The sequence below is a fragment of the Ustilago hordei genome (genome assembly GCF_900519145.1).
Source record: "Ustilago hordei strain Uho2 genome assembly, contig: UHO2_contig_24, whole genome shotgun sequence".
Taxonomy (NCBI): domain Eukaryota; kingdom Fungi; phylum Basidiomycota; class Ustilaginomycetes; order Ustilaginales; family Ustilaginaceae; genus Ustilago; species Ustilago hordei.
In genome coordinates this window covers 327,501-348,835 of record NW_024545283.1, presented here as the reverse complement: position 1 = coordinate 348,835, position 21,335 = coordinate 327,501, and the positions used below count along the sequence as shown (strand labels likewise).

General features: G+C 50.4%; 5 protein-coding genes across 5 annotated transcripts in view; 2 read left to right on the top strand and 3 right to left on the bottom strand.

Moving 5' to 3' along the window:
- Positions 1-10,113: 10,113 nt before the first annotated feature.
- UHO2_07209 (uncharacterized protein) lies at positions 10,114-13,314 on the bottom strand (the record flags this gene model as incomplete). Its single annotated transcript, XM_041559011.1, has 1 exon — positions 10,114-13,314. One exon carries the CDS (start codon positions 13,312-13,314, stop codon positions 10,114-10,116), a length of 3,201 nt encoding a protein of 1,066 aa, XP_041414945.1.
- Positions 13,315-13,603: 289 nt separating this feature from the next.
- On the top strand, positions 13,604-14,753 carry UHO2_07208 (uncharacterized protein; the record flags this gene model as incomplete). Its single annotated transcript, XM_041559010.1, has 2 exons — positions 13,604-14,481; positions 14,576-14,753. 2 exons carry the CDS (start codon positions 13,604-13,606, stop codon positions 14,751-14,753), a joined length of 1,056 nt encoding a protein of 351 aa, XP_041414944.1.
- Positions 14,754-14,863: 110 nt separating this feature from the next.
- Positions 14,864-16,306, bottom strand: UHO2_07207 (uncharacterized protein; the record flags this gene model as incomplete). Its single annotated transcript, XM_041559009.1, has 1 exon — positions 14,864-16,306. One exon carries the CDS (start codon positions 16,304-16,306, stop codon positions 14,864-14,866), a length of 1,443 nt encoding a protein of 480 aa, XP_041414943.1.
- A 696-nt stretch (positions 16,307-17,002) lies between these two features.
- Positions 17,003-19,231, top strand: UHO2_07206 (uncharacterized protein; the record flags this gene model as incomplete). The annotated part of the gene is made up of 1 exon (XM_041559008.1): positions 17,003-19,231. One exon carries the CDS (start codon positions 17,003-17,005, stop codon positions 19,229-19,231), a length of 2,229 nt encoding a protein of 742 aa, XP_041414942.1.
- A 194-nt stretch (positions 19,232-19,425) lies between these two features.
- Positions 19,426-21,335, bottom strand: part of UHO2_07205 (uncharacterized protein) — a gene marked incomplete at both ends in the record, with an annotated part of 1,923 nt that continues 13 nt past the window's right edge. The window contains one exon of the mRNA XM_041559007.1: positions 19,426-21,335. This exon is cut by the window's right edge and continues 13 nt beyond it. Within this exon, the coding sequence (XP_041414941.1) occupies positions 19,426-21,335 (1,910 nt within the window).

Below are 21,335 nucleotides of genomic sequence, written 5' to 3'. Positions count from 1 at the left end.
TCAGCACAAGCGGGGATTGTACCACAAATCCTGCCAGGATCTGTAGTAGAGAGGGCTCTATGGCAGATCCTGCCCAGATCGGCACGAGCGGAAATGGTACCACAAATTCTGCCAGGTGTCATGGGCCTGGATGCGCAGGAAGCAGGAAGATCCATCAACTCATATGAAGGGAGTGCAGGAATCAAGGAATCAGGCAGATCATAGGATTTGCAGCAGAATTCACTGAGATCAGTAGTAGAGACAGCTCTATTACAGATCTCACCTAGTTTGGCACAAGCGAAGTTGATATTATGAATCCCCCCAAGATCAGTAGTTGAAGGGACCATGTGGCAGATTCTGTGGAGATCAGTGGCAAGGATGATTGTATGACAGATTCACATGCAAGGGGGACCAAGTGCTGCCAAGGAATGGACCAAGCTCAGGAGCATGCAGTTGGTTACCACTCAGGGGTCACAAGATAAGGACCTGGAGAGTTGTTGCCAGTCAAAGGAAGAAGAGCTGCATCAAGGACACCAGCAAGCAGGTCATGAGGAGGAGGAGCAGTGTCGAAGGAGTTGGCACACAGCTCAAGAAGGACAGGAGTGGTGCTACAGGGACCCCTGTATAGTACTTGATGAAGAGGGTACTCTCTGGAGAGAGAGAGCTGGAGCAGTGTTGCAGGCAACACTACAAAGGATGTATATAAACATACCTTCTTGTCATAGGTGGATGAGTGGATCCTCATCCACTCTACACCATATTAAACTAGTTACCACTTCAGACATAAGTATACATTAGTTTCAGTCAGCATAGTTGCAATCAATCAGATTGCCTCTCATTGTAGTGCATGTGTTGTATCACTGCTCACTGACATCCAAAGGCAGTTCATAGCAAACCAGTGGTCTGGATTAAGATAGAACTGAAGGCAGTAGTCCACTGTGGTCCAGGGATCACCTCAAGCAATAGTCGACACACTGGACACTCACATCGATGCCACCCAACAATATACTCACACCAGACCTTGGTGTTACCACAACCCATGTATTGATATTGATCATGCCAAGCTACCTCTGGATGGAGTGTCCACAGCAGTCAGTTGAAATCTGCAATAGCATTACTTCAATCACAGATTCAAGCAAGAAAAGTGGTAGAGACAGCTCTATCACATATTTCACTGAGAATTGCAATACCACAAGTGTTGTTGCATAACTCGACAGGATCTGTAATAGATGAGACTCTATTACAGATTTCAGGTTTTGGGCACGCGACCGCTGACACCAGGATCTGTAGTATCATGATTGTATGAACTTGGGAGCAGAAGGATGGGAGAGATGAAAGGGGGTGCAAGTCGCCACCCAGATGAAGTGGGAATGACCCTGTCAGCTATGAAGCAGTACAAGGACTGTCCATCCACAGGAAGCACAGGAAGCGATGACAAGGAGCAGCATCGCAAGGAATACAAGAGGAGGAGGAGCAGCATTAAGAGAGGACTCCCAGAACGGAAGCAGTGTCGCAGGCGACATTGCGGGAATGGCTATATAACCATGTGTAAGCGGTCGCATGCCTGAAACCAGATTGGATGTTTCCAATTGGTATTGGTGAGGACAATTGAGTAAGATCTACTCAGGATGTTTTGACTAAATGTAACCAGATGGCTTTGTACTGGTAGGTCTTGGCTGACTGCCTTGAACACTCCATTCAGAGGTTGTGCAGCATGTCCATTTATTCTTTGGAGGGAGAGTAGTATACTCTCCTTACAGTACAAGTGTTTGTAGTACTGTTGCTAATGCTCTCTAACATTGTCTGGACCATGATATGCTTATTGTCTACAGAGGACAGGAGTTACTGGACTGCAGGTGTTGGACACCACCTACAATAACTGACTGGACTGCAGATGTCAAGCAAACACTGCCTACAGTAAGGGACTGGACTGTAGGTGTTGAGTAACACTGCCTACAGTTGATGCCTAACAGTGATACAACACATGCATATGAGGTGTCATTGCAAAGCTCTGCTATTGCAATGATATGTAACTATGAGTCAAGTAAAGAGTATGTAAAGTATAGAGTAGAGTGTGTCATAGGAGCCGGATGCGCAAGAGGCAGGAAGAAGTTGAAGTCATATGAAGGAGTGCAGAAATCACAGGATTGGGCTAAACGAGAGCTTAAGGAAGAGTTTGCTGAAATCAGTAGTAGAAATGGTCCTATGGCATAACTCAGCAGGATCTGTAGGAACACAGTAATTACTACAGAGTTTGGTGAGAATCATAATATCATGCCGAGTATGACAGATCTCATGGGAATTGGTCAAGAAAGGCACCCCATTGCTGATAGGACAAGGGGAGGATACTGTACAAAGGAAGAACACCACCAGATGAAGCAGGGGCCTGGCACGATGATGAAGTTGGGGCCACCAGGTGGGTGCCAATGACAAGAGGGTGATGAGAGGGGGTGTGAGTTGCCACCCAGATGAAGTGGGACTAGCCCCTATAGGAGATAAGACAATGACAGACTGTCCATCTGCAGGGTGTGAGAGAAGTGGAGCCAGAGAGCAGCACCATGCAGTGGATGGGAAGGATAGGAAGGACGAGGAGGGGGAGCAGTGTCGGCGAAGCCTCCCAGAGTAGGAACAGTGTCGCAGGCGATGTGTCACTGGAATAGGAATTCCGTTCTCTGAGTCCAGAGCATTTGGGAGTGAAAATGCTTATACTTCAGTGTTATGTGAATTGGGTACACCAGCTAAGGGTCTAGCTGGTGTAGTGGTTTTACTGCTCACTATGTTCGGTTTGGTTACCCAATTCCCGATCCTGTAACAGCATGTACCACACTCTTGTATATATACAGCTTGTGCATAAACTGTCCCATGATTTTACATGTCACCACACATCACTCCAATGCTCAATAGCCATATGTCTGATTGCCACACTGTCTGATATTGTCTGAAAGCCCTGCTTCTTCTGTCCAAGACTGTGTAATTGATATTGACATTACTTGCAAAAATTGTGCATCAAAAAAGAGCTGAGAATTTTTTTTATTGTGGGACAGTTTATGGAGCACTCCTCTACAACACCTTGTCAGGGGTCTCGTGCCTGAAACCCAGGTCGGTCTGTCGAGATACTCAGTGACTATCAAACTGTGTGACAGCTATTGTCTCAGTATCGGTCTCAATGAGCTATGTCACTTGGCAACTATCAAGTTGCATGATGACAGTGGGTGGCATTTGTTGTATATACTATTGTAGGTTTTGGCTGACCTCTGTGGACACTCCATTCAGGGGTAGCTTGGCATGATCAATATCAATGCGTCAGTTATGATGACACCAAGGTCTGGTGTGTGTGTTGATGATGATGAGGTTGATGGTGTTGGTGATAAGGTTGGTGGTGTCAACATGAGTGTCCAGTGTGTTGACTGATGCTTGAGGTGATCCCTGGACTGCAGTGGACTACTGCCTTTGGTTCTATCTATATCCAGACCACTGATTTGCTATGAACCACCTTCAGACATCAGGTAGTGGTGATACAACACATGCACTACAATGAGGAGCAACCTTGATAGATTGCTACTATGCTGACTGGAACTAATATATACTTATGCTGAAGTGATAACTAGTTATGGTGTGTGTAGAGTGGATGAGGATCCACTTGACCTTTGATGATGAGAAAGTATGGTTATATACCTCTTCACAGCATCACCAGTGACGCTGCTCCTGCTCTCTCTCCAGAGAGTACCTTCTTCATCAAGTACTGTACAGGGGGCCCCTCTAGCACCACTCCTGTCCTCCTAGAGCTATCCTGCTTGCTTGGCACCCCTGTGCCTCTTGAGCTGTGTCAACTCCTTCGACACTGCTCCTCCTCCTCAGGACCTGCTTGCTTGGCACCCCTGTGCCTCCTGAGTGGTGTCGACTCCTTCGACACTGTGTCATGGGCCTGAATGCTCAAGAAGCAGGAGGGTCACTGGTTCATATGGAAGGAGCACAAGTATCGAAGATCTAGTTGATACCATTAGAGAGCATGGTCGTAGTGCAGCCTCCATGGAGGCCATGGACTCCTATGGACCCACATGCAAAGGAGGACTGAGCCCATATGCGAGGAGGGCCAGGCACAGCCACGAAGAGGACCAAGCTCAAGGAGCATGCAGATGGTTACCACTCAGGGGCTCGAGAGACAAGAGTCGAAGGAGTCGACACCAGGTCCTGAGGAGGAGGAGCAGTGTCGAAGGAGTCGACACAGCTCAAGAGGCATAGGGGTGCCAAGCAAGCAGGAGAGGCCTCCTGAACAGTACTCGATGAAGAAGGTACTCTCTGGAGAGAGAGCAGGAGCAGCATCGCTGGCGATGCTGTGAAGAGGTATATAACCATGCTTTTTCATCATCAAAGGTCAAGTGGATCCTCATCCACTCTACAACCACCATAACTAGTTATCACTTCAGCATAAGTATATATTAGTTTCAGTAAGCATAGCAGCAATCTATCAAGGTTGCTCCTCATCATAGTGCATGTGTTGTATCACCACTACCTGACGTCTGAAGGTGACACATAGCAGGTCAGCAGTCTGGATATAGATAGAACCGAAGGCAGTAGTCCACTGCAGTCCGGGGATCACCTCAAGCATCAGTCAACACACTGGACACATGTGTTGACACCACCAACCTTATCACCAATGCCACCAACCTTATCACCAACACCATCAACCTCATCATCATCAACACTCACACCAGACCTTGGTGTCATCATAACCTATGTATTGATATTGATTGTGCTGAGCTACCCCTGAACAGAGTGTCCACAGAGGTCAGCCAAAACCTATGATAGTATATACAACAAACACCACCTGCTGTCATCATGCAACTTGATAGTCACTGAGTGATGTAGCTCATCGAGACCGATACCAAGACCATAGCTGTCACACAGTTTGATAGTCACCAAGTATCTCAACAGACCGACCTGGGTTTCAGGCGCGAGACCCCTGACAGTCTCCATGGAGACTGCACTACGACCATGTTCTCCACTGGTATCGACTAGATCTCCGATGCCTGTGCTCCTTCCATATGAACCAGTGACCCTCCTGCTTCTTGAGCATTCAGGCCCATGACACCATGTTCTTCCTTTTGTTGTCGCTGATCGCTGTAAATCCAGAAAGTTTATCATCATTCCATCTATTGGCAATGGTGTTGTGTTCAATTGTTTCCTTGGCAACTCCATTTGAGATCTGTTCCTGGTCCATTTCATCAACATTCTCCATGTCCATGTATTCCTGCAATGGTTCCTTTTCCCTCTCATCAAAAAAATTCTCATCTGTGTATCTTAGATTGTCAAAGTCTTCCTCATTTGCTAACACTGGTGGTGACTGTGCAGTCACTGGTCACCACTCCATCCTGTCGGACCAGCACTTGGTCTCCATGAACCTTGCTGAATTACTCCAGAATATGTTTGGGCTGTAGAAAAGCCAACCTCTCCTCTCTAAACTATATCCTAGGAATATGGATGCTATGGCCCATTGGTCGAGCTTCTTATTATCTCTTTTAGCTTTAGGAATGTTTACCCATGATAAACATCCAAACACATGTAGAAGTTTCATAAGCCATTTTGGCAATCTTCCAAACATAGCCTGATATGGGAGATCACCATCTACACTTGGGGTGAGATTCATCTTGAATGCCATGGCCCATATTGCATATGGCCAGAACCTTTTCAGCAATCATCTCTGCATGAGTAGAGCCTGCATTCTCTCACCTAGACTCCTATTCATCCTTTCAACATGTCTGTTCTGTCTGCTATCATAACCTACTGTCATTTGCCACTCTATACCTTTGTCATGTGCCCATTCATGGGCATTGTTACTCCTCCATTCAGTACCTTGATCAGACCATATTGCTTTTAGGCTCTTTCCTGTCTGTGTTTCAAGGTATGCTACTATTGATTTTAGCTCCTTAAAAGCATGGTGTCATGGGCCTGGATGCTCAAGAAGCAGGAGGGTCACTGGTTCATATGGAAGGAGCACAGGTATCGAAGAGCTAGTCGATACCAGTAGAGAGCATGGTCGTAGTGCAGTCTCCATGGAGACCATGGACTCCTATGGACTCACATGCAAAGGAGCACTGAGCCATATGCGAGGAAGGCCAGGCACAGCCATGAGGAGGACCAAGCTCACGGAGCAGGCACAGCCACGAAGGGGACCAAGCTCAAGGAGCATGCAGATGGTTACCACTCAGGGGCTCGAGAGACAAGAGTCAAAGGAACTGTCACCGGTCAAAGGAGAAGGAGCAGTGTATAGGACACTAGCAGGCAGGTCCTGAGGAAGAGGAGCAGTGTCGAAGGAGTCGACACCAGGTCCTGAGGAGGAGGAGCAGTGTCGAAGGAGTCGACACCACTCAAGAGGCACAGGGGTGCCAAGCAGGAGAGGCCCCTGAGCAGTACTCGATGAAGAAGGTACTCTCTGGAGAGAGAGCAGGAGCAGCATTGCTGGCGATGCTGTGAAGAGGTATATAACCATGCTTTCTCATCATCATAGGTCGAGTGGATCCTCATCCACTCTACTCACCATAACTAGTTATCACTTCAGCATAAGTATATATTAGTTTCAGTCAGCATAGCAGCAATCTATCAAGGTTGCTCCTCATCGTAGTGTGTGTGTTGTATCACCACTACCTGACATCCAAAGGCGCCCATAGCAGGTTAGCAGTCTGGATCAAGATAGAACTGAAGGCAGTAGTCCACTGTGGTCTGGGGATCACTTCAAGCATCAAGTCAACACACTGGACACTCGTGTTGACGCCACCAACCTATCACCAACACCATCAACCTCATTATCATCAACACCCACCAACCTTATCACCAACGTCATCAACCTCATCATCATCAACACTCACACCAGACCTTGGTGTCATCATAGCATTGATATTGATCGTGCTGAGCTACCCCTGAACGGAGTGTCCACAGAGGTCAGCTGAAACCTATGATAGTATATACAATGAATGCCACCTGCTGTCACTGTGCAACTTGATAGTCACTGAGCGATGTAGCTCATCGAGACCGATACCAAGACCATAGCTGTCGCACAGTTTGATAGTCACCGAGTATCTCGACAGACCGACCTGGGTTTCAGGCGCGAGACCCCTGACACATGGCTCTTCCATAGTAGAGGTTGTATGTATACATACTTGCTGTAATCATCAACCAACACCAGAGTGCATGTATGCTCTGTTGCATGTGATGAATCGACTATCAAGTCAATGTGGATGAGATCAAGTGGAGAATGAGACCTCTCTCTGCCACCCTGACCCATCTGAGCTGCTGTACTTTTGGATCAGATGCATTGCTCACATGTCAAAGTGGCATTTGGGTTCAGGCTTACTGGGTGATCACCTTTTAGGTGATTAATGATGGCTCTTGTTTTGTCTCGGCCTGGATGCCCTAGATGCTCATGCCATAATTGTTGTTTGGATATCTGGGGTTTGTTCTCAATATGCTCAAAATCATCATCAACACCTTCAAATAATGATGTTGATGTGATCATTGCATTTTCCTGCCATGTATCACCTCAGAACTCCAGAAGTCCTTGCTCATGATTCTTGATCATTTTGAGTAACATGCCATTTGCTAGATATATTTGTCCTCCGGTTGAGTCTAGTGTCACTCGCGCTCCTTCATCTGTCAGGGAATTTGTTGACAATAGGTTAACATTGAGATGCTGGACATACAATACATTTTGAAGAAAGATATCTCCAGTGTTTGTTGATATGCTAGCATCTCCTATAGCAGTGGCTTCTAGAACCTCGCTTCCGGCAGTGAGTACACGCTTTTGGCAGGTTTTCAGACCAATGAGCATGCTATAGTCATTTACCATGTGGTAGCTGGTGCCCAAGTCTAAGATCCAATGAGAGGTCTCTTTTGAATCTATGGGCCTCTGCCAGCTAGGTGTGAAGGAACACCAGACTTCCTATTTGGGCCTGGCAAGGGGAGAATTCTCTGGTATAGTCACCAATGCATCACATTGACTGATCCCATGTCCAGGCCTCTTGCAGATCCAACATCGGAGCCTTTGGGGTCTTGTGGCAACCTTGGTGCTGGTGCTGTCAGTGTCCTTTTTGTCCTTCTCATCCTTTCCAGGTGGTTTGTCCTGGTCATTGCTGCTGGCAACTCTGGCACTGGCTTGTTGGGGATCAACCCTCAGTGCAGGGTTGTTCTTGATCACTGATTGCTGGATGGATAGAGCAGTGGCAAGGGTGCTAAAACTGAGCTGGCTCATGGTGGCAATGGTCTCTTTGTACATTGGGTGTCAGATAGTACACTTTTGTAGATTAGAAAATAGAGTGTCATTGGCAAATGGCTTTCCCAGTAAGCTACTCTCTGTTTGGATGGTCCTTATTTCTTGGATGAGCTTTCATGCATCTGAATTGTACATCCTGAGCTCTCCTAGCTGAGTGATTAGTGCAATGCAATGAGATATGGCAGTAGCCTCATTGGTGAGTCCATTTTCAATCTTCTTCCATACATTATGGAATGTATGGTGCTCCCTGATGATGTCAAGGATCAAGTAATTGATATTGAACTCTCCGGTGGTGTCGATGGTACTGCATAGTGCATTTGTTAAGGCATCATCAAACGTTTGGTTCCACTTGGGATGTTTCTTGTCACACACTCCATTGAGGTGCTTCATAGCATAGGGAACACATCATAGGAAAGACTTGATATGGGTGCTCCAACTATAATAGTTGTGCAATGTGAGTTTTGGGATGGGCTCAAGTAGTTTTGCTAGGGTACAAAAATTGTATTGCTTTCCATTGTTGTTGTGATCTGAGTCAGAGTCAGTTTCTTCCTCAGCATTGTCATTGATCACCCTGGTGTCTGACTTGTTGGTGGCCTCATTGTCAGCAGTTTGTGGTTGCATTACCTTTCCCTTTCTTCCTCCTTTGGCCTTGCTTGTGATAGCTTGAGCTTCAGCCTCTTGTACCATGTTGTCAATGATCCCAGTTGGCTTAGTCAGTAGAGCTTCAGACTCTTAATCAATTGAAGATTGCAAGTAAAATGCTGCCAATCAGAGCTACTAGCAAGCTCAACTTCATGGGTGTATAACTTCTTGAAAAATGCTTATTATTTCTATTTGTGAGTGCTACAACATGAGCATGTATATATACTTGATCGTCATCCTTAACACCTGCTATGTCATAATGAACTCTTCTTTCATATGGCCCCTGTGTTGTCACTTTCTGGTCATTGCCTCTCCCTGAGTGTTATGGTTGTATTGTTTATACATCCCACATGCATGTTGATGCATGTTGATATGCAACTCTGACTCACCATTATCTCACTTGTGCTCCACAGACCCCGTGGTTCATGTTAGGATGCCGACGCATCTTCAACTCCGTTCTAGGCGATCAAGACCTCCTCATGAAGACTGTGAAGCTATATATACTCATGTTTGTAGTCCTAACTCACTCGAATTATACAAGGTCCTCAGTTACCATACACCTGTCTGAAGGGAGCTTGATCGTAGCCCCATCGAAGTGGTGTCGACACTTTAATTAAATAACCACACATTCCCTTTGTCATAGTCGTCGAGTGGATCCTCATCTACTCTAAACTTAACTATCTATATCTTATCTTATCATATATTTAGTTGTTCCGTCAACAGTTGCAATTGCAGGCCAGTGCTTCTATCATAGCGCGTGTGTCGTATCACCGCTACTTGACGTCATCCGTAGGCAGTACCTTACTGCGGTCCGGATATTGATCAATACCAAAGGTGGTCTCATACTGCAGTCTGGATCTGTCGACCTCATACCAAAGGCAGTTGTCCACTGCGGTCTGGTTCTGCCTCAAGGAAATGGGTAGAGGAGACTTGGAAAGAAACGGGCTGCTCATACCTCCCTGGACGGACCTTGGTTTTTTCCTCCGCCCTTACCCCCTCATAACATGTATATAGTCCCGCTCTTGGTCCGAAATATACAATGACTGTTTTGGTATGGTGTTGTGATTTTCATCTGGGTATCAAGAATGTAAAGGACGGGTGTGTATGTAGAATAAATGGAGCACAAAAGGGCTGTGACAATGGGTTTCGATCCGATTGATCTCAGGTCTTGAACGGGAAGTCCCTTGTCAAGCTCCTCGTATCGCGATTTGACTATGATTCAAACTCTACTTGTCGGCATCTGTGTCGATATATGGAAGTGTGACTGTAGTCGCGAGCGGGCTTCGACCTCTTTCGCTAGCAGCTGGGCTCACACCTTGTGAGTTAGGATCCTGATCATTGGCATTAGGCTGCGAGTCAGGGGAGGTGGCACCTAGCAAGCTGAACCTGCGGAATGCACGCTTCCAACCTTGATCCTGACTGGTTTGAGATGTGGTTGGTGAACGGAAAGCTTGCCGGTCCTCGTCACCGGTGGTCTCGTGTGGCAATGGTGGTAGGGTGCCGCCATAGCCAGCTAATGGCGAGTCGATTCGGTTGGTTTCGCCGTTGAGCAGAGCGCTTTTGGTCGACGGGGCTGGCAAAGAATAGCTTTCGTCACCCGCAATCGAGCTTTCCATGATGGAACTGTCTGCAAGACTGTTGATGCCGCTGGTAGCGCGACTGTTGGATGTGCTGCTTTGGGAAGATGATGGGAATGGGTATCCTGAACTGGTGTCCGCTGTGAGATCTAAAGTTTGTTGGTGTCGCTCGGCTCGAAGCTGTCTCGCTTTGGAGGCAACACCTTGACTGCCTCTCAATTTGGTAAAGCTCGACCCACCACCTGCGGAAAGCTGAAGAGCACGACTTCGCTCCTCGTCACGGTTGCCGCTTTCAGTGGCAGGAGTCGAGGATGTGGTCCGCTCAAAGTCAGTGTCCAGAGATTGTACTGGCGTGTTGGATGCCTGCGATTGCGAGTCGGATCGAGTAGGGCTAAGAACATGGTTGGAGGCTGCACCACCGACGACGCGAGAGAAGAAGGCAGCGAAGCCTCCAGCGCCCGAAACGGCCGAGACACTTTGAGGGCGTTTCTTTCTCGGACTGTTTGGACTCTGGACGAGCTGGTGTTTGGGTGGCTGAATGCCACGCATCAACAGTTCTTGGCGAATACGTTCACGTTCAAGAATGTCGTTTTCATCCTCGATCTCTTCACTTGTCCGCAACTTCCTAGCTGAACCTTCTCGAGGAGGGATGAGCAGACTATCCGACTGCAACGTCAAAGGGCGCAGGTTGGAGCTTTGTTCAGGTGGGTTGCTTGCGTTACCACCGCCTCCGAGGAAGGGCAGGTTGCGCCAATCAATCGACGATGTTCGCTTGCTTTTGGACGAAACTGCAGCACGAGCCCCACTAGACGCCGCGCTGTTTTGATTGGCGCTTGAGCCAAAGTTAAAGAGGCCGCCCGTCTGGCTGGAGCCACTGGCATTGGAGGTGTTGCTAGTGTTCGAGACAGTGCGCAAGCCAGCTTTGTTGTCGGTGCCGACTTCCTTCGACTGGTCAAGTCTGGCTCTTGAGGCTTTATGACGCGGTCCCCGAATGGTACCACGGCTCTCAACAGCGAGGATGTTCTCGTAGCCTTCACGGGCAATGATGCGATCGATGATCTTGGAGATGTAGAGGGTCAGAGCCTGATTTGCTTCACGAAGCTCGCGAACCTCTTTCTGAAGCTCTTCGAGATCATCAGAGACGACACCTAAGCGCTGACTTGAGCGCGTTTCACGGCTCGACTTGTCAGCTGGGCTGGTGAGCACGCCTGTTGTTGTGCCTTCGAGCTCAGAGGCAAGGTCAGTAGTCGCCTGCTGTGCCGCGCTGGAACTGGTTCGCCTTCTTTGTGAGCTCTTGACTTGTTTCGGAGGAGCCTTTGGAGTATCAGGCACATCATCGACATCGTCCTCGTCTTCCTCAGGGATGGTACCAGAAGAAATGGAAGTGCCACGAGATTTGTCTCGATCATCGGCTTCGTCGTCGTCGTCGTCGTCGTCGTCGCCAACATCTTGCATATCAGTTCCAGTACTGTAATCGTCGTCGTAGGGATCATCGAGACCGCCCTGAGTTCTAAGACGGCCAAGGGAAGCACGTCGGATACCACGGAGCATGGCGCTTTCGTTGAGGAGCGCACCGCTGAATGTCTTTTCTTGAAGGATATCCATAAAAGTCTCGTTCTGGTCGCGGAGAGTGACGTTCTCTGCACGAACATCTTTGAGCTCGGTCTGGAGAGTGGCCATGGTCTCGGAAAGGGAAGAATGAGATTTTTGAAGTGTGGAAAGCTCTTCGACCAGTGCAGCCATATCGGTCTCCTCGGCGAAAGTTGATACCTTGGAGGCGTTCTTGCGAACCCGACGTGGCGGACTGCGGTCGCCATGATCCGACGCTCCTTTCCCGTTATGATGAGATTCAGTGGTTTGCGAGTCCAAGGAAGCATCTGATGCGCCGGTGAAGTGCAGGCTCGGTGGGTCGAGGGATGACGCTGCATCCTGAGTGTCTCCCCCATTGGACTTGATAGAAGCGAGACGGTTGGTGAGGCGTTCGTGTTCGCGGAGCAATTCGTTGTGACCCGAAAGAAGCTTCTCGTAAGCAGAAGCTTGCGTGGCTTTCTGAGATTTGAGAAGAGCTTCAGTGTCCTGATAGTATTGGCGTTCCTTATCCATAGTAGCCGTTTGATCGAGATAGCGTTTTTCGGCATCGTTGCGACTTCTTTCTGTTTCAGAGAGCTGCTTCCGAAGGCGCTCGATGACTTGCATTGTCGAATAAACCTCGCCTTCCATACGTTCCTGCTCTGACATGAGCTCATCGATCCTCTCTTCTCGCTGCTTGACGATCGAATGAAGCGAATAGACTCGAGATTCGGCTTCTCCGAGTTGCTGAGTGAGCGAAGCGGCAGTGTCGTGCAATGTCTCGTTCTCGAGCACCTGTTGAGCGAGTTGAGCTTCGATTTCGTCCATTTGAACTTTAGCTCGACCCAACGCCACAACGAGGTCAACTCGATCGAGACCTTGCAGCGCCTCTTCGATCTCTTCTTTCGGGATTTCCGACGCCATCGTATTGGGTCGGCTGCTCCGAATTGAAGCGCCAGAGACTGCTCTTTGTACCGTCATTCTGACTGGCGATGCGGTGCCTCTTGCTTCAAGATCGGCACGCTCTTCGTCATGGCTTTTCGCTGTGGCTTGCGAATCGTGGCAAGTTTCGAGTTGACTATCATCGATCGGATCAATGCCGACACTCCCCTGATTGGTGTCGGAAGTCTCTGTTGTGAGGTTGGATGATTTGGCGACCGAGCTTACTGTTCTGTTGCTGCGCTTCTTAGGTGGGAGAGGGCGAGAAGCTCCTAGTTTGGTTGAAAGATTCTGATGTGATTCAATTTCGGGTAAGAGCTGTCGTGGCTCATTGTCCGTCATGGTAGGCCATACAGACCACACTGAACAATACAGAGGGCCTGTCGGATGTGTTGGTAGAAAATGGTGAAGGGTTACTGCGCAACCACTGACACGCTGCCTTCAATAAAGTGTTGCTCTCTCCAAATCTGTCACATGCATGTGAAATTAGAACTCGCACACGTCAACTGCTGAAACACAACTGCGAAAGGGCTGAGCGCAGTTTGAATTTAAGATGATCTGTTCTTTATACGAGTCCATCACTCCTTAGTCAACACCTTGTAGCTTGAACAACTGTGCAAATTTTGCGGATATGGTCTCGACGACGTCTCAATTCCCGAGTGCACTTACAGGCTCACTGCAGCTCTATCAGAAGAAGCCCATCGCATTACCATACTTTGACACAGATCCCGATCAACCGAACTCGCTCATTTTTGTACCTGGACTTACCGACACTATCGGAACCATACCATATCTGCCAAAGCTGGCTCATTCTATCCCTCAACACGGATTTTCATTGGTCCAGCCGCAATTGACGTGCAATCTGAGCGGCTATGGACAGTGTACGCTCGAGGGAGATGCGCAGGAAATTGCCGCTTGCGTATCGCATCTTAGGAGCACGCCGAAGAAGCGGAATGGCAAAGTGGTGCTCATGGGTCACTCGACCGGATGTCAAGACTTGGTCGCCTATCTCCTTTCATCTACCCGTGCGACCAGTGCAGAGACCAGAATCGATGGCGCCATCTTGCAAGCACCCGTTTCGGATCGAGAGGTTTACGAGCAAGACAGGGGCGCCGCTTCAGATCAAGTTCGAAATGAGATGGATCGCGAGCTCCAACATGCTACACAACTCGTGCAGTCTGGGCAGGGTGCCGTACTCATGCCGCGCAAGGACTTGGAGTCCGGCTCCATGCCGACAGACCCAACAGATGCTCCAATCGATACAAATGGGATGAGCTCCGGCAATGCATCGGCAGTGCTCACGCCCGCCATGACAGCCTATCGCACTTGGTCCCTCCGAGCCAAAGGTGGCCATGACGACTTCTTCAGTTCTGACCTTGAAGATGCGCTCATCACTGCAGCCGATCCTGGTGCACGAACCATGGGCAGAGCCATTCACAATTTGAAAGCCGGTGTTGCCTTTCACACCACTCAACATCCACAAATCTTGGCCCTTATTAGTGAGAAAGAGTGAGTATGATCAGACTGGCCCTCCACTGACCTGATATCTTGCTGACATATATATCTGCTTGACTATCTTCTTCATCACCTTAACGCCATGCAGCAAGTATGTGCCGGACAAAGTAGCAGACATTCTTCTCAACCGGTGGAACAAGCTTCTTAGCGGCACAGACGCCTTTCATGCGGTGATCCTCCAGGATGCGAATCACCAAGCAGCGAGTTCGGCAGCAACCGACAACTTGGTTCGAGCGGTTGAACGATTCCTCACAGATCTCAAATAACTTGCTCGCGCACTAGTTTTCGGAGAGGAACAGAAATGTATTATCGGGTTCAACAGAGAACAAACAGACATGAGTCGCGACGCGAGCCTTGAGCAAATGAAACGATGCGATCAGAGATGAGCAGGCTTCTGGCCAACGACTCCGAAGTCGTTTATGGGGAACGCAGGCGCACCCTCCTTGACAGTGATGTCCTCAGGGAGACCCTTGCCAGCTTCGCTCCTGCCCTGCTGACCCTTGATGCGGACCACCTCCTCGACAAAGTCCTCGAAGATCCCGTTGGTGTCCTCGGGTCCACCAGCGTGCTCGGGGTGGAACTGGACTCCCCAAACCATAGCACGCTGTTCGCTCAGCTGAGTGCGGATGATGCCTTCAACCGACGAATCGTTGGCGTTGACGAACCAAGGCTGCCATCCCTCGGGCCACTTGCTCTCATCTGGAGTCAACGCGAAACCGTGGTTCTGCGAGGTGATGTAGACACGACCGCGCTTGACAAAGTTGCCGGCCGACTTGAGAGCAACCACAGGCTGGTTGTGACCACGGTTACCGAACTTCATGCGGTAGGCCTCGACACCAGCAGCAATGCCGATCACTTGGTTACCCATGCAGATGCCAAAGATAGGGCGGTCCCACTCCGAGATGGCTGCTCGAGCCATGTCGAGAGCAGGCTCAATAGAGTAAGGCGAACCAGGTCCATTGGAAAGGAAGAGTCCGTCGAAGCCGTTACGCACCTTGTTGAAGTCGTAGTTCCAGGGGAGAACAGTGATCGAGGCACCGCGACGAAGAAGCGAACGGAGAATGTTGGCCTTGCAGCCAAAGTCCATCAAGGCAACGTGGCAGCGGGCAGCCTTAGCGCCGCCAACAGGGTGAAGAACGTAGGGCTCCTTGGTAGAGACCTTGGCGATGAGGTTCTCAGCCATGGGGTCGATGTAGTCGCTATTAGCGGGAGCCTTGTCGTGGCCATCGCCGACGAGGATGGCACCAAGGGTGGATCCCTGGTCTCGAAGGAGCGATGTGATGGCACGAGTGTCGACGCCGAAGAGACCGGGAACGTTGTGACGGGCGCACCAGGTAGCAAGTGACTCCTTGGCGAGATAGTGGGAGAAGCGCTCGGCAAGGTTCGAGACGATGACACCGGCGGCCTGCACCTTGTTGGACTCGAGGAAAGCACCGACGTCAACATCGGCAGGGTGCTCGACAGGAGATTGACCACATCCGTTGTCGGGAACACCGTAGTTACCCATCAGAGGCTGTGTGAAGGTGAGGATCTGACCCTGGTAGGAAGGGTCGGTGAGTGACTCGGTGTACGAAGTGATCGAGGTGGTGAAAACGGTCTCACCAAAGACGCTGCGAGGAGCACCAAAGGAGCGACCGATGAAAGAGTGGCCAGACTTGAGGTGAAGTGTAGCAGGCTTGGACGCAGGAGCCTCAGTGTAGGTGATGGGACCAGGCGCATGCGTAGCAAGCGAGCGGAGAGCGCCCTGGCGAAGAGCGTAGCTCATCGAGGGACCAGCGGCGGCACGCTGGAGCACAGTGTTGCGGAGGGGAGCCAACATCCTGACGGCAGCTCGAGTTGCTAGATTTTTGTGATGGGGGAAACTTCAAGAAAAGGTGTTCGCTACGATTGTCGAAGTGACTCTCAAGCGTTATGAGAGGACTTGTAAACGGAATCACTGATGTAGTCGTCCCTGGTCTGCTGAACGAACATGCGCTATACAGCCCTTTGAGTTCGGGCGGTTGAACTTGCTTGAGTGTTGCTAAGAGGTAAGCGTGGTGTTGCTTGAGAAGGTAGCGAAGTGAAAGCGATGATGAAGGCGGCTTGGAATGCTATTGGAAGAGTGATGAGAGAGTTAGGAAGAAGAAATGGGGCAATCTACGTATTGAAGATAAGGACTGACCCACATGTTTAAATTTGGTGCTACAAGTGACAAGTGAAGTCGAGTCAACTCTCTTTCTTTTCTCTCTCTTCCGAGGTACGAACGCAGCGATTGATAGACAATTTGTCCATCGAATCAGATTTTGCATTTTCACGACGGCGTCTTTGGTCGAGTGTATCAGCGATTTTGAGAAGGAATCGGGAGATGACTTCGATGAACCTAACAGAAGCTGGCAAAAACTACGAGCCCAGACTCGGGAGCCATGTCCATGCGAAATGATGGAAAGGGTCTTCAATGCCATCTTCAACCCCACACACTCTCACACTCACATTTACATTTCGACAAAGCATAGGACTGCATCGCCTCGCGGTCAAGATGGCGGCCACGTCCTCGGCATATGCGGCGCCGTATAACATTGACGGGGTAGGCCCGAGTCGAACGCCGGTTGACTTCTCGGCAGCGCTATCGATATGGAAGGACATCAACCTCACCGATCTTCAGCAACAGCTCAACGATACCGCTCCGGAGCTTCTCGAAGCACAAAAGGCGGCTGTCGCCAACCGCAAGAAGCTCGCTGATCAGACAAGGGAGTTCAAGAAGCAGCCAGATACCAACAAGCTCGAAAGCTTCAAGCCATTGCTCAAAGCCTACCAGGCTGAAATCGACACACTCACCAAAAGATCCAAAGCCGCCGAGAATGCCTTTCTCAACGTTCATTCTGCCCTCACAACAGCACCGGATCCATATCCTTTTCTGGAGGTGACGCTGGACCAGGCAGCTTCGCTCAATGATCTGGAAAGCTTGAAGGAGGATAATGCGAAGCTCAGAAGGGACCTCGCCCAGCAGACTGCTGAGGCTGACGCCAACAGAGAGCGAGAAGCTGAGCACACACGTTTGCAACAACGTATTCTCTCTCTCGAAAAGGATTTTGAAACAAAGCTACAACAACAAACTGCAGCACTCGAGCTCGAACTCTCTGCAAAGTGGGACGAAAGGATACGCAACCTCAAAGAAAGAGAAGCCGATCTGACAAAGTCACTCAACTTGGCACTGGAGCAGCTCAAGGATCTCAAATCAAGGGACGAGACAGCTACAGCCAAGCTCCTCGAAAAGGGTCACGACGACGAGCAACAGGACAGCAAGAGCAACTTTGCCGAAGTCGAGCTCCTTTCTCGCGATCTGGAGCGTGCACACGCCCGTATCGAGAGCGTCGAGAGACGCAACGAGCAGCTTCGTTCCGAAATCGAGAGTGTCAAGAGCGGTCGCCAGGAGAGCAATCAACTGCAAAAGCTTCAGCTCGAAGCACAGGAGAAGGACCGCAAACTCACACAAGTCCAGACCCTTCTCGAATCGGCACGTCAGCAATCCGAAACCATCAGCAAGCAGGTCGCCTCCTCGCAAGAGGAAAAGATCAAGTTGCAATCCGAGAAGGATGCAGAGATTGAATCGCTGCGTACCAAACTTCAACAACGCAGCGATTACGCCGATATCAAGCGCGAGCTTGAGATTGTCAAAGCCGTTCGCTTCAATGCTGATGACGACGACGATGATGATGAACTATCTGCCACCTCGTCGGCCACTGCAAACGGCGACTCACCATCAACGAAGAAGGCGGCAGAGGCAAAAAGCCTGGAGGTGTTACTGCTCGAGAAGAACAAGCGTCTCGAAGATCAACTTGCTACATTAAGGGTTTCGAACGGCGATCTCTCAGCCTCCCTTGACAAAGTTTCAGCAGAGCTCGCCTCTTTGAAGCAGAAGCACACACATCTCAAGTTGCTCAATGAGAAACTCGAAACTGACCTGGCTTCCATCGGTCGCGAAGGGCGCTCCAACACAAAGACATCAGCAGCCATGAGTGCCGAGGAGGTGATGAGAGAGATGGAGTCGCTCGAAGCTGAAGCAACGCAAATAAGCCAAAGCACAAAAGCGCGAAACAGCAACACGGGGGCGCAGAAGGACGGACTGAATGGAGTTCATCCGGCAAGATCAGTCCCGACGCCAGCTTCACCAAGACCTTCTACATCCTCACGTGCTGCTGCTACTGGCGAGAGCAGCATTCTTCCCATCGTCACCTCACAGAGAGACCGCTTCCGCAATCGCAACGCTGAGCTCGAAGAAGAGCTACGCAAGCAATTTGAAACCATCAGCGAGCTTCGCACCGAGATCAAAACTCTTCAATCAGACAACTTGGGTCTATACGAAAAGGTTCGCTATCTGCAGAGCTATGGTCCCGCGGGTGCCCGTCGAACAGGCAGCGGCGGAGATTCGGTAATTCAGATTGGCGTTGGCGCAGCGGGACGCACGGATGCGTCAGGTGCCTATCCGCCACCTAGGATGGGTGGCAGCGATGATAAGTATCGCGCTAAGTATGAAGAGTCCATGAACCCCTTTGAAGCCTTCCGTGGCAGAGAGCAGTCCAGAGCAATGGCTCAGCTCAATCCGCTTGAACGCGCTTTACACATCCTCACTCGTCTTGTCCTGGGCCATCGTCGGATGCGACTGTTCTTCATCGCTTACGCCATCTTCCTTCACTTCCTCATCTTTGCCATGTTGTTCGAAGTCTCACACACTTCCTCCGCTGAGACTTGCTCAGTGCCGAAATAACCTTGGGTCAATCACAAATCAACATGCTCAGACGATTGCTTTCTGCACAAACAACCAATGTCATATAAGGCCCCCGCGTTTCTCACGTGCCGCTTCGAAGATGCCTAGCTTGTGAAGACTATTGTAAAGTACACTAAGGATCGCGACGAAGACTTCGCATGACATGATATGACGGGATTTTGATGCGTGTGCGGCTACTGAGGTGCGGACCAGTAGCGAGACGACTCGTAGCCTATTGGTCTTGGGGAAGAGCCCGACAGCATTGAGCTCTCTCGCCCAGAGTACGATGACAAGCTTGTCGGTCGACTTGGTCGGTCGAGTCCTGACGGCATGCCTGCACTCGGGTCCGAAGCGGAAGCGTGGCTCTGACCCAATGGTGCGGTCGCGGGCATGCCGTGCGCTGCGCCGCTGCGCATGCTATACAAATGTTCTGCTTGTTCTTGGCTGTCGAAGCTTAGTGTCGAATAGCTGAGCCCTAACGCCTGCTGGCTCCAGCTGTCTGCTCCTGCCGAAATCGGTGGCGTTGCGAAACCCCGTCTGTCCCTGGTCTGGCCCGTTTCCGTGGTGCGCGAAGGGAGCGTTGAAGTGGAAGAACCTGAACAGTAGACATCTGGTCTCGATTGATCCGCCTGTATACGGAGGGGCGGTAAATCCATGGACCGACTTGTTCGCCTTCCTTGCCCTTCAAACTGTGCCATCGGGTTGCGCACCTGCTGTTGTTCATGCGAGGGCGACGAAGAGGATGAGAACATGTGCATTTCTGACGACGTTTGACCCCTTCGCTCGTTGGTGTCGGTATCGTTGTAGTGATGATGGCTGGCGACGCCAGATCCCATGCTGGGTCTATCTTGCGAGTCTGCACCACCTCTACCTCCATCTGACTGCCTCTTTTTGTCCTTGGCCTTTGCTTTGGCTCTGCGGTTTTGGAACCAAATCTGTACCGCACGCACTGGCATGTCAAGTTGTGTGCTGATTTGCTTCCTCAACGTTGCGTTAGGCTTCGGAACTTCGCGGAAGGTCGATTCGAGCAGGCAAAATTGCGCCTTCGTGGTGCGTCGCCTGTGCTTGATCTCGAATGGATTGAGTGGGTAGAAGCGAGAGTCATGCGGCATGGCAGGTGGTAAATAGAAGACGTGTTGCGAATGAGCTCCTTGGAAGGACTGAGGATACGTGTCGTAACTCGTACCAGGGCCTAATGGGGCGGATGACCCAGACGGCCCGTACACGAAACCAGGGGATGTAAGCGGTGCTGACACCGACGACGGATACGAGGGACCACTGCTGGAAGCCTGCTGGTGCGAAGAGGGAGATCCATGCTGCTGTACTGACATGCTCGATTCTACTGACGGCATCGAGGACGGACGATACGGATGGTAGTGCTCGGAGCCTGCTGAGCCGTAACTGTGCGTCCTTCCACTGCTGCCCATGTGTGACGCAGACGAAGGATGAGCTACGATACCCGAGGGCGATACCGAGGGCAGAAAAGCGGCACTCGATGCATGGCGGTGATGTCCCATGTCAGACATCGCATGATGATGGTGGTAAGGACCCGAAGGCGGAAGTGTTGTTGCCATTCTGAGCTCGCTGTCACTGGCGGCACTTCGGTCCCAATAGGAAAGTAGAGAGCCGGAGGACGACGAGGAAGAAGGAGCAGGCGGCCTAGCGGTACTGATCGCTGACGAAGCGCTAGCGTGGAAGGTTTGGTTTGTGCTGGGAACCCAGGCGGGTGTTGAAACGGTGCGGGGAACACCAAAACCTTGTGCCTGATGCTGCTGTTGCCCTGGTGGATATGCTTGTGCCGGCAGCTGCTGCGGGCGATGTTGATGCTGTTCGGAATGCTGAAGCTGCTGCCTGTGTAGCTTGCTCTGATGGCGAGCTTGATACATGGACGATAACGGGGGGCTTGTGTCAGGGTTATGCTCGGAAGCAGGTGCGGCTTGCTGTGGGTAGAGGCTGTGCGAGGATGTGCGAGGATGCTGAGGTTGTCGAAATTGCTGCTTCTGCGCAGTCGGATCTGATAGAGCGGTCGAAGGGGGTTGGAAAGGATGATCTTTGTCGTATGTTCTGTCCCAGTTGGCGTCTGATGTTGTGTTCTGGTTCACAA